The sequence below is a fragment of the Cygnus olor genome, chromosome 6 (assembly GCF_009769625.2).
Source record: "Cygnus olor isolate bCygOlo1 chromosome 6, bCygOlo1.pri.v2, whole genome shotgun sequence".
NCBI classification, from domain to species: domain Eukaryota; kingdom Metazoa; phylum Chordata; class Aves; order Anseriformes; family Anatidae; genus Cygnus; species Cygnus olor.
In genome coordinates, this window is record NC_049174.1 from 4,762,461 (window position 1) to 4,776,015 (window position 13,555).

At 36.0% G+C, this 13,555-nt stretch overlaps 1 protein-coding gene across 11 annotated transcripts in view; it reads right to left on the reverse strand.

The window, feature by feature from the left end:
• Positions 1–13,555, reverse strand: part of GULP1 (GULP PTB domain containing engulfment adaptor 1) — a 150,545-nt gene that overhangs the window by 35,127 nt on the left and 101,863 nt on the right. For 10 of the 11 annotated variants that reach the window (XM_040560871.1, XM_040560878.1, XM_040560870.1 and 7 more), the window contains one exon: positions 5,830–5,901. The exons of the other annotated variant lie outside the window; for it this stretch is intronic. In XM_040560871.1, the coding sequence (XP_040416805.1) occupies positions 5,830–5,901 (72 nt within the window). The remainder of the gene's footprint in view (positions 1–5,829; positions 5,902–13,555) is intronic. 11 annotated transcript variants of the gene reach the window in all.

Sequence of the window (13,555 nt, forward strand, 5' to 3'; positions counted from 1 at the left end):
GTTATAAACAGGAAATTGTCATTGGGCAGATATGTTTCTAATGTATTCCAGCAGGGTTTATTTCTAAGCATGACAGCATTGAAAAATGACCAGGAATAAAATAATTACTAATAAAATCTGCAGGCTGAAAAAAGATTAAAAAATGAGAGAAAAAGTTACTAATGATATGTAGTGAAATCTCAAATCATTACAGAGCAAGTTTGCAGAATAGCAGTACTGATCTAGTGGCAAATAATGTAAAGAATACATTGCCAGTATGCAAACAAGCCACCTCTGGTGCAATAACAACTTTGCAATCATACATTTGGGAACAAAATTTCTTTCTTTAGAGATTAACCTATGAACAAAGAATTAAGTAAGTCTTGGTGTCACGGTAGGCTTTCCACAAACTGTAGACAGTTCTCATGATGCAATGATCAGGAAGAATAATGCAATCCTTGGATATTTCAAATTAGTCCTTAAGAAGACCAGAGAGGATGCACTGTATCAGCTGCTTGTGAAATCACAACTCAAATTCTACATTCTGAAGTTTTCAAATTCAGAGGAATGCTGACAAAATGGAGAAAAGTTACTAAATATTTGCAAGAGTTAGCAGAGGGCCAGAAAGGCACTTTATAAGCAGCTCTATCAACTACAGAAATGGTGCAAATCAAAAACAAGTTAATCATGGAAGACATAAGGAAAAGAATCTCTTCACCACGGATATCCAAGAGAGATGAACAAGCTTTTAAATCAAAGGTTTACTGAGATCCAGTGACTGAAAAGTACACGTCGATAAATTCAGAAAATGTGTAGCGATTTTCTTAATGCTTTTCCTGCCCACTCCCTGATCTGTGTAATGATACCATACAGATACAGACAAGTAATTTTATTTGCATCTGACCTCTTCAGAATGCCTGGTTCAGCCACCTCCCAGACTTGTGTAGGTTTTGACCAGCAGACCTGAACCCATACTCAGGTAACTGCCACTTGACTTTTTTCTCCTCTCCCTATTAATTCTATGTGTTCATTCTTGCTAACATGGTGTTGTGGTTTAACCCGGCCGGCAGCTAAACACCACACAGCTGTTTGCTCACCCTCCCCCCTCCCTCTCTGGGATGGTGGAGAGAAACAGGAAAGTGAAGCCTGTGAGTTGAGATAAAGACAGTTTATTAAGACGGGAAAATAATAACAACAACAACAATAATAATAATAGCACTACTACTAATAATGTGTACAAAACAAGTGATGCACAATACAATTGCTCACCACCCGCTAAACGATGCCCAGCCTATCCCCGAGCAGCCGGCCCCCCCTCCACCCCGGCTAGCCACCCCTATATATTGTTCAGCATGACGTCAGATGGTATGGAATACCCCTTTGGCCAGTTTGGGTCAGCTGTCCTGGGTCTGTCCCCTCCCAGCTCCTGTTGCATCCCTAGCCTGCTCGCTAGCAGGACAGAGAGAGGCTGAAAAGTCCTTGGCTTGGTGTAAGCACTGCTCTGCAACAACTAAAACATCAGCGTGTTATCAGCGCTCTTCTCATCCTAATCCAAAACATAGCACCCTACCAGCTACTAGGAGGAAAATTAACTCTGTCCTAACTGAATCTAGGACACATGGACTCTCGTGGGCCTCTGGACACAGGAGTTTTACACTCCTCATTTTGTCCTTTCAGCATACACTGCAAACAAAGTAATATTCGTAGCTCATGCAGTAACAACATTATTTAAGAGCGTAAAAATCTGTAGCCTCCCATTGGCATAAAAGTGGACAACGATACAAAATTATAATGAATCATAGCATGGCTTGGGACAAGATACAACAGTCCAAATTCTTAAGCAGTTAGCTTATACATATACTGTTCTCAGGCAAGACACCCAAATTTGGCCCAATCATAGTATGAGCAGCTCAGTAGAATGAGATAGTTTTTATTTAACTGCTTTAGAATTAACATTGTACTTTAATATAGTTTAAAATAATTTAATTCCCTTTAAAGGAAAGCAAGACATACAAATCAATCTATTTTCTATGGTATCATTTTGCTTTTAAATGAAAGAAAAAACTTCCATGTGTCTTATCTTTTATTAAAGTAGCAGGGAAAATAACATATTTTCATATTATTATTAAAAATATATTTGAAATGCTTATGGCATTGAGCATTAGTAAACTGCAATCAGAAGGCTGATTAGCAGAAACAACATGAGGAAAATAAACATTTCAAAATCAGACAGGAGCTTCAGTTAAAAAAAACAGTAGTTAAAAACTTTTCTGCCAAAATCAATTTTAACTTATGCATATCAAATCTATGTGCCTTTATTTAATATATACACTTCTTTTGGTGATTAAGAAGAACCATGAAATGTCAAAGGTGGAAGTTTCTATGATTTGGGTGCTAATCTTCAGCCGAGGCTACAAAGGTTCAATTCCTTCATTTTACACAGACTTCCAGTGTGTCGGATACCACACGTGCCACTTCATGTGAACATCTATAAAGGTGTCTGTTGGGGGGTAACACAGTTATCTAAGCTGAAAGACAGCTTTCTACCAAACTTTGAGAAGATGATTTTCCTCTACTTTTTCATAACAGCATTCACTATAAAGAGATGCCTGACGAAAACAGTCACCATTTCTTCTAGGTCCTATTATGGTCCAAGCTCTCATGCACATCTTATGTGGATCTAATGAAATTATGATATTTCAGGTGGCTTCAAAGTGATTAGTGCCACTTACAGAACCTTTGTTCATTCATAATCACTGAGCAGGAAGGTGGGTAAAAGAGAACAGCCATAACTGAAACAAGAACAGCCCAAAACACAAGTGTTTACTTCCAGTTTCTCCCTAACCCTGCTCAACAGCACTTTCTTACTAGGGGTCTGGTTATGCTGCCCTTTCCATCTGTTGTGCTGATCGCAGAATCACAGAATCGTCTAGGTTGGAAGAGACCTCCAAGATCACCCAGTCCAACCTCTGACCTAACACTAACAAGTCCTCCACTAAACCATATCACTAAGTTCAACATCTAAACGCCTCTTAAAGACCTCCAGGGATGGTGACTCAATCACTTCCCTGGGCAGATTGATCTTGCAATCTCTTCTCACCTCTGGCAACCCTTCAACTTTTTGACAAGGTCCAAATTCATTTCTGCAGACTAATTGAAATATTATGTCCCTCCTTAATTAAAATAACATATAATTTTACTTTATTTTATCAAGTGTGATTTGACATTTACACATTTGACTAACATAGACTTATTCTGATCCAACATCTTGGTACCACTTTGCTGAGTATTTATTTCATTTTATAGATTTAACTAGAAAACTGAAAGGAAAAAATTGTTTGTAACAAATTATGAGAACAGTCCCCCTTATCTTAGAAGTGAAAAAACACACTTGAAAGTATTAGTGTACAAATTTCTTCTTTGTCCTGCAGTACTGCCCCAAGTTTGAAAATACAAGTGAAAATCCTGACTAGATAAAAACTTTGGACAACCTTCCAGAAAAATTAAATAGAGATACTTGAAGCAACTGTATATTCAACATTGCAACTGAACCAGCAAAATTAGCAAGTATTTAGATAGCAGGAGTAGTTGCATTCAGGATTAAAAAAGTAGAATGAAGCATCAAGAAAATGTAAATTCTTCGAAGTTATTTTATTTTACTGCAGAACATCAGCCCCACCTGCTGGTGAAAGCAAGTTCAAGGAGTTGCATGCTAGTTTTGCAAAACTTTATTTTTGGCAAGTGAAAAATTCTTTGTTGTATGAGTGGAAAGTTTTTGGTTTAAAGAAGTGAAGAGGTTCATTACAAATGTATTTTCTCATCTAGTTTGATGATGTGATGAAAAAACAGCTTACAGTGACAGTATTCAAAAGGTTGTTAATGCAATGCTCTCCAGTTGTAAAAATAGCTCCCTGTGCTGTCATATTTTTTTATATATTTTTTCTAGTTATTAATTTTCATTAAAAACAAACTGTGATTAAAAAAATTGTGATTAAAAACAATCTGTATATAATCAAAAATACAGCACCAGAAGCTACATACTTTAAAATATATATAGCAACTCTCTCACTCCAAAAAACACTAAGAACTTTTCCTTTTAATATAAGGCATTAGCTTTCAAGCTGTTTTGCTTTTTTTTTTAAACTAACATTCTCTAAAAAGAAGAGATTTGTGTTAATAATAAAACTCAGTATCTCTAGGCTTCTCTTCAAAGAATTCCGATACAGAACATAAATCAACATTTTATGTTGTAAGTATTCAATAGCTTGAGGATTACTTCAAACATAATCTGTTTTTATTTGCTCTCTGAAATTCTGTTCCAATATTTTTCAGTTGTTTCCAAAAATTATCTTTAATTATTTTGAGTTTTCTAATCAGCTTGAAATTATATGAGATTCCATGTAATATTTGTCAATTAAGCTCCGAACTTCCAAGTCTGAAGAAAACGTTGCCACTCTGTCAGCAGTGATGCTGACACACATCTCCAAGGTGGTTTATTTAGGTAACACATAAAAAGTTAAGACAGCTATTTATATACTCCATCGGCAGAAGAAGAATATACTGAAAATTCCTACTTGAAAATTTTCATGCTAGGGTGCCAAATGTTTTTACCCAAGAAAGGAAAAATAGTTCTGGATCTTCATGCATGTCAGAGAACATGAGATGGTTAAAATCCTGGTTTCAGAGCAAAGTATTTTAAGGGACCAAATCTTATAATCCAACATACCAAAAACCTGTAGTGTTCAGTAAAAGCCCAGGGTATCGTGGATCCACCAGTGAACTGTCTTGATAGACAGGGACACTCAGCAGATGCTTTACTTTAGGAGGAGTCTAAGATAACATCTTAAAAATGAAATTGAAGCTTCCCCATGCCAGGCTATTATATTAACATTATTTTTGCACTGAGCTAACTTTGTTCTGCATAGTGTTATTGTATAAATGGAAAGGATCCAATACAACAGGTTTCACTTCACTATTACCTGTAAACTGTGTAAGGTACATACAAAACCATACACTTTGTTTCTACTTGCAGTATGCTGCTTCTGTTAAAAAAAGGATCTTATCTACATACACTTACACTTGAAAACATCTAGGCGTTAATGTCTGACAACTTGCAATACAGTACAACTTTTTGGCATAAGAGACTAAGAATTGACTAAGCTAGTCTTTAAAGGCAGCTGTACTCTTTTTAGTAGAACAAAATGACAGTGACGAACTGTTTCAATACAACTGAACACAATTACTACGCAGTTGTGTAAAGAAAGCTTATTCAAGGGAACCCTCAATCTTACAAGTTGAAGTACATGAAGTGTGGTTCATGCCCTTAATCCCCTGACTCCCCCCCCCCTTTTTTTTTTTGTAATTATGGTAATAACACAGAATCAAGATTTTCCACATAGACTCCCTAATTTTCCATATATTTCAGAGGGGCTCTTGTTTAAATGAACACTGAAAATCCTAGTAGTAGTTATGGAAAGTACAATAATAGGCAGAACAATTTTTACAGCTAAATAATAAACCAATGCTCGAGTAGTATATTTAGCAGCTTAGCACAAACCAGCACAATTCCACTGTGAGGTGACTTAGCAAACAAACCAAATCAGCATTTCCCACCACAACTCATAGCATTTGGAGAGCTTTAAAGATATTGGCTGTCACTAACAGTAAAGTCAAAGCTGTATCTGATAATATGGACACAATAGGGAAATGTCTACACTCCAGTGAAAAGTCAAGTAAAAGTAACTGCTTCCAGAACTCATTAATTTATCTGGAAACACCTGCAAACTGTCTTATCTGTGTGAATAGCTTAAGAATACATTCTATTTGTATTTCATTACAAAGGTTCCTTACCTTTAACTTTCTAACTGCATCTCTGACAACTTCTGTGCCTTTGGGCTGCTCTACCTCCGTGCTGCCAAGAAACTGAAAATAGCGTAATTGTGAGAAATAAGATAGGCCCGACTCAAGTAAATATACTTCCCAACTATTTCCAAATAATATTTTGGAAAGACAATCATTTCAATAGTTAATAACATATCTATACATAGCCATTCATAATCAAGAGAGTAACAAGAATTAAATTATAGTCAGACAAACAACAGTCATTAAAAGCAGCTTTTAAAACCATTTTATATATTTTGATCCTATAACAAGTCATGAATTACAGGTTAAGTACCTTTTTCCACTGGGAAACTGTCATTCTGGTAATATCTCTTTTAGAAAATAATGAAAACATACAAAAACAGGGATAAAAGATAATTCCCACTGATCAAAATGGGCCAATGATTTGGACTAGGTAACTAAAAATTACATACCGTGGTACAAGACAAACTAAAAAGGACTGATTCTAGTCTTACAGCTGCTTGGTACAGTAATTTCATAGATTTAAAGGAAACAGGTCCTAACTTATATTAAGGCTCAGATTCAAAGAATTTTTAATACAGGTTACTTTTTTTTTTTTTTAGTGGAAACCAAACATACACCTGTGAATACACAAATCATGATATTGCTACAGGATCTTACCATTTCTTTATTTGTACACTGAAATTCCTTTACATCCTTCTGTGCAGTTTTGCTTGTTTCTACTAAACTTTATGAACATTAAGATAATCCAGCTCAAACTGCATATGTTTGTGTAATAATTATGGATTGCCCACCTGATTTCAACATTGAAGTACACTTGATTTAGTCACACTATGTACCTGTAATATGCCAACATAATGCTAGCAAGAAAAGACGAATACTCTCTTTTCTCTGAAGAATACAAGCTTCTCTGTGTGACACGATACAGAAAGGTTTTATAACTTTTAATTCTTAGCAGTTTCAAAAGCAACTTGAGTTTGTCAAGCTACAGATGCTTTCAACACTAACTCAAAAGTTTGTTTGTTTTTAACTTTACTGAAAGACTATATTCTCAAGCTGTACAGTGGCAAAGAAACTTTGCAGCTCTACCAATAATTAAGTCTTATTATAAATTTGCTACTGACAGAAATGTGTTGTGTCACCTTGAATACAACAGGGTGTAGATCAAAACACAGTGATCCAGACTCATCTGCTGTCAATGCTCCCTGATATTATAACTTTCTAGTTAGGAGACCAAAGTTTTCCAATAACAAAGCAGAAATCTCTATTATTGATTTGTTGTCTTTCATGTAACAACTTCAAGCACTTCAGTTAAGGGATGTCCCTGGAAAAGTGAAAGCTTCAGAAAATGCATATAGAATAAAAAAGAATGATACCTGAATTACGGATACTGCATGTGACACACAGACATGCATATTTATACACCACACACTTGGCACAACATGAGGCAAAAGTATAATTGCTGTAGGTTTTGTGACTAGGCAGAGCTGAGGCGTTACTACGTTATATATACAGTACAGGAATCCTGCATAAACAGAGGAAATATCAGCTGCAGATGTGGACAAGGCTCAGATGAACAGCAAGCAGAGGTCCCTGCTGTGTGCAGTGAGGTGGAAGAGCGTACTTCAGCTTCCTCCTCTTTGGACAGTTTTGAAACTTGCAGCTCCAGGGGCTTCATCAGTGTAAGCAGACTGATACTCCTCAGTACACACTGAGATTGTGTCAAGTGCCCTTCAAGATGTCCTGGGGTAGCTGCCTCACCTGCTGCCCCTTCCCTCATTTCTGATCATGGAGGGGAGGGGGCACTAGATGTCTAAGTACAGAGAGAAACTGCTGAAAGCACAGGTTGAAATGACTGATAAACCCCCCCAAAAATACATACGATTTGTGTTTGCTAAATATGTTATAAAAGAAATCACCAAGGCTTGAAGTATGTAGAAACATCATGAGCATTATATCAATATTTATGGAACATAATGTCACTAGCACAGATTCTCCCAATCATTCGCAATGCCCTGCCTTCCAGATGAACATCCATTTTGACATTAAATATCGCTACTGAAATTTTTAATACACTCAGCAATTTGAACTTAGAATTACAGCTTATATTTATCAAACTGTTCAGCATAGGGAAATACAGCAAGACGCATTTAACCTATAAATATAAAGGAGATTTGTAGCATTATTGTCAATATCACTCAGAGATGATGAGACCATACATGCCATGGGTTATATGGTTTGCATGTGATATATATGTCTGTTAACTGCAGTTCTACTTTTTATTCTGAATTTTAGTCATAACTGCTTACATTTCATGTCTGACCTCCATAAGCTCTTTTTTTCTTTTTTTTTTTTTTTTTTTAAGATACGGTAATCAAGAGAAAAACAAGAGCAAATATTCTGAATGTTTGTATTAATTGGACTGATTTATTTTGGGGCAAAATATTAGCAGAATTTCAAATCAAGACCACTTATTTTCTAATTACAATAAAGTATGAGTATACAATATAAGTTTAACATATAGCTAACATATTAACTAGAGGCTCTTTACTGCATGCTGTTTCATCTGCTTTGCACATTTTCTATGTCATCTGCTACACCATTGCATTTTTTTCATATTAACTACCAATTCTTACGGCATTACTCACAGTAGTTAAGCAAATGCATAAACTGAGGCTTTAGATGACAAGCTCAATGGCATGATGGCCACTGTGTTTGTATAATCCCAAACATAACTGATGCTCTGTCACCTCTGGGACTTCAAAAATAATAAATAACTAATTCATCATCCTCTTAAATCTGGGAGATGGCTATTTCCTTACTGTCTTTTCAGCAGATTTTTCTCACTGAATCTCACACAAACACACAGAGAGTACAAAAATATGTTATATCTGGAATCCAGTACAGTTGTGCCATTGCAAGTATAAATATTCATAGTGGAAGAGGTTCTAGAAGAGAAACTTCAAATCAAAGTTGATAAATATTAGACTCCCATTTTCAAGACAAGGGACCTTTAGGAAGCAGATTTGTAGAAAGATGGGTACTTGTTAAGTCAGTGATTGCTTTGATCACTTCAGGTTCTGTCCCAGAGCTGGCTCTGCAGAACCATCTGACACAGAACACCACCACCATGAAACATAACTATTCCTGAAAGTCAAGCTATTACTACTCCTACACTTAATATAATCGCTGAGTAGAGAAAATAATGTACCACTTCTCCTTCAAATCATTCAGTATTAACCCTAAAAGCAATTTAATAAGTGCATTAATTTATTAAGTGTTCATTAACATTAAATACATAATACAGGTTAAAATATTTACATGTGATTGTGTTAGAAATGTTTACTCTTTGCAAGTAGTAAAAGGCTTCTTCAAATTGGTGCACTCTGTGCATAATAAGCCAATTCAAACAAAAAGGCTCAGTAAGTTAGTCAGATGTGCCACCAGACCCATCTCTGTAAATATTTATGTATTATTAAGTTTAGTGCTAATGAGAAGTTTTACCAGAATCAAACCAAGTTCCATTTGAACTATTTAAGAAGTTTAAAGCTCATGACATCTAATACTCTGTATAAACATATAGCAGACTAGGGCATATTTATTTCCAAATTACTATTCATTTTTCATTGCAGTCTGCCATTCTTCCAAACACATTCCCTACAAAACTGACAAAAGGCTAAGTTTCTAATGCAATACTTATTCTGCTCTCACTTGCAGCTGGTTATAGTCAGAAGTAACTTCTATGACATCAACAGATCTTATCAGTCAAACAGTTTAACAGATTTTTTTCATTTAAAATATATTAAAGCTTGTTATTCCCTTATTGATGCTTGCTATTAAGAAAGTAAGCTTCTGAGCAGCCATACACAAGACAAACACCTCAGATCGAATTCTTTATAATCCAATATTAACAGAGGACCAGACGTGCTTGCTCCACATACAAAGATTTGCAAGATAGTGCAGCTGTGGACAATTACCGGGATCTCTTTCATCTTATTAGAATCAACAGAAGTTTTATCATTAACAGCAACTGGAAGAATAATTCTGCCCTGCAATGGCCGGGAGAGTTGTCTTATACAGCAAACTTATAAACAGACCCCTTGTGGGTAATCAACTCCACGCAGAAGGAAGAGTTAAATGAAAATTTTACTTTATATTTAACTTAAGGAAGACATGTTATGGTTCAATTCCACAGTGAAATTATTAAAAATGCTTTTTAAGTTGTACTTTGGTTGGAGAAATTATTAAAATAATAGCTATTAATAAAGTCAGGTGAGTTAACGCTTTTTTTTTCCTTGCCATTCACAAGACACTCTCTAGTAATTCTTCCCCATCAGCTTAGATTTTGTCTCTCAAAATTGCACTCATTTCAACATTTTCACACACAGTCTATCCAGGTGCTTTTCTTCAAAAACTACAGGGAATTAAAACAAAACAAAAACACATCCACCCTTAGGAAAAACGAGTTTCACTGGAGTCAAAAGCATCATTAAAGAAAATATTGATTAAGAAATAGTTTTAGGTACATTTTTGAATATGTATATAGACTCTTCCAGTAGAGAGCAGTGTAGGATATATTAGTAATATGTTTTCTTTTGCCATTCCGTTTCAATTAAAAACGAAAACAAAAAAAACCTCCATTTTTTCATAGTGACACTTTTCTTTATGACCATGAAAACCTGAATGTGAAGAAATTCTCTTATACAGATTTATATGCCATTAAATGAAAAAAAAAGTACTTACTGAATTAATACTGTAAAGAAAGGGAAAATAAGTAATGCAAACTACTGGATACCTGCTGCCAACATTTGACAAATTCACTTTACAGAAGAATTTGATGGAATACTTATTTACTGATTAAAGGAAAGCAAATATATCCACATTCTAAAAGCAGCAGAATGACAGTACACAGTAAAGAACTAGGATGAAAGAGCTGGGAGACCAGTTCTGAATCTACACAGAAAATGTACAAACGTCTAAGCTGTTAATCATATCCTAAGATATGAACAATTTTTGTTCAGCCTTGCATACATGAGTCTTCTCTGTCAAACAGAGGTACATGGACTACAAAAATGCCCACCTCTTCCTATTTTGGGTTCCTTCTCTTCCCACTCCCTACATTTAAGTTCTCCCCCTGTAACAGCTTCCTTAGTTCTCTGCCGGTTAGAGTCTTTGCCAGGGTACAGAAATGTTTGCATTTTCCCCTTTGGGGATCTGCACGCCTAGCAACACCTTAAAAACAACTGTCTGTCCCAGACATGACTGCTGCTCAGATGAGATCAGAAATCAAATTGACCACATGAGAGTACGGAGAGAAATGTGCCACAGACATCAGCACATACCGAATGACCCCTGCTTGTCTGACATGTAACATTAGGCATAAATAGTGACTCTGATAGAGGAAAAACATTTTAGGCATTTTTCTGAGGGAGTATTCAGGTACTATTTGCAAAAAAAGACATGACTGCATGACTAGAAATATATAGAAAAAAATAAGTGTCTTTTAATGGAAATAAAATATTACCGGGTATTTCATCCATCAGTAGGATTAAACCAAAAGTGTGAGAGAAAATACAGGTGAAAATGTTTAACGCAAATAATTATAGCAAATAAATATAAAGAAAGAAAAACAATGATAAAATGTTGACAAAAAATACATCATTAGAGAAATGAAGCTAAAATGATTACATAACCTTTAACTACAGAATCTTTGAGACATAGTGATGTAAAACATGCCATGCTTCATTTTAAGCAACCAGCAAGCCCTGATGGTTAATTTTCTCCTATTTTCTAGTAGTGTAATAACTAAAAACTCTTTACTTACTAAAGTGTAAGTAATCATCTCAGCCTTTAAATTTGATGCAATGTACCAATAATGAAGATAATTTTATAAGTACAGCTTAACATGCCTTTGAACAGCTGATGGACATAAATAATACAGACATTTCTTGGAGCTGTTCTTGCCAGGGACCTGAATGTTGGAAGCAGAAATATCTAAAGATATTCTGGTAAGGACGTGTGAGGAACTGAGGATATTAGGCAGTCCTAATCTTGCCTACACCTGTCTTCTGACCCATGGACGGTTCTGATGAGAAATTACATCTCTTCTCACTGGGAAGAGACTTAAAGCCTGGTCCAAGTAAGCTAAATCCAAGTAAGTTTGGTGTAAATTTAAAGGCAAAAAATAACTGCACCAGGTTAGATTCCTCAAGTGCCACTGCATTTTAATCCACAGCCACAAGAAGAGGCAAACACAATAGGAGTGTAAATTCTATATTAATATAACCAGTGTTTTTGCAAGCAGAACTTCAGGAGAACATAGGAAACACTTTGTTAAAGATGAAAGCTTCTCCGAGAAGTCAGCATGGTAATATGCTAGGAAAGCTATCAACGGGGATATATTTGAAACCAAGTCAGATTCCAACACATTACCAGAGATGTTCTCTGCATAAAAACATCTCATCCTAAAGGTAAAAGAATGTCAAGAGATACAGCTGGTACCTCCACACGGAAGATAAAAGCAGGCTGGAACAGAGAAAGCAAGCAAAAAAAGGTAAAAAGCTTATCTTGTCAGGACTGTCACTGTAGAAAATAACAGCTGTACAAGAAAAAACATTCTCCATTTTTTCAGTCCATCAATCTCTACAGAGTGCTTCAGAAGTGCATATCAAACTGTATCATGCCCGAAGAGCTGTCAGGCTGAATCTGAAGCTTATAACGGAGCCAAGGGGCTGGGGTGGGCTGCACGCTGCACTCCCCCGGCACACCCCATTATCAGCTTCCCAAATTTTTGCCACAGGCAAAGTGAGAATAAATACAGCTTCAGGCAGATTTACTTCCTCCTCAAACTGGAAGAGGAAAAAGCAGTTCTTTACCGCTGCTCTGCAGACCTGTCTGGTGCAGTTAAGGATTCACTGCTGGTTCAAGTGAGCTCTACATTAGTACCCAGCAGGAGCACACGGGCAGCAGCAGGGTCATATGAATAGCCCTGATGGATACTCCAGGTTTGAGCAAAGAAGTGCAAGCTCAAGTAATTTTTAAAAAAATGTGTAAAGAGCTGTTGTTATATGGGAAAGGAGCTTAAAATGGAAGATTTAAAACATGCACAAATGATTACATCGAAGGTCTGCTTTTCTTTTAAGCACATTTCCTATAGCTGGTATATTAACAAAACAATATAAAAATCAAAGAGAATATTTGCCATTAAAGGAAAAAGGGAAAGGACAAAAGAGAAGGGGAAGATAGTAGAGTGAGCAAATTATCTCTGGAGGAAAATCATTTGTTATCATATATTTACTGGTTGTGACTGGGACATGCCTTCTTCACGTGTGCTGCACTGTCATTACCTTTCACATGTAAGAATCCGTTGCTCACAGAGTGGATAAGATGAAGTTAAACAAACAAAAAAAAACCAAAACACTTCCGACCTTAGTTTGGGAATAGTCGGGATATACTCTGTGTCTTCAGTTGTTGTCTTTACACGTGAGAACAAATTTGATTTGATTTTTTTTTTTCCCCAAAAGGATCTGTCCACTCCTTTTATTGCAACAGGGGATGTCTGTGGATAATCCAAAGGCACCATCTTCAAGCCATAATAGCTCCTTTGCTTCAGTACAGAAACTATGAGCACTTCACACAGATATTCATCTAGTGTCCTTGGAAACAATGGCATCACGTTCGTATCTTGTTTCACCACTATTATTCATCAGCTCTG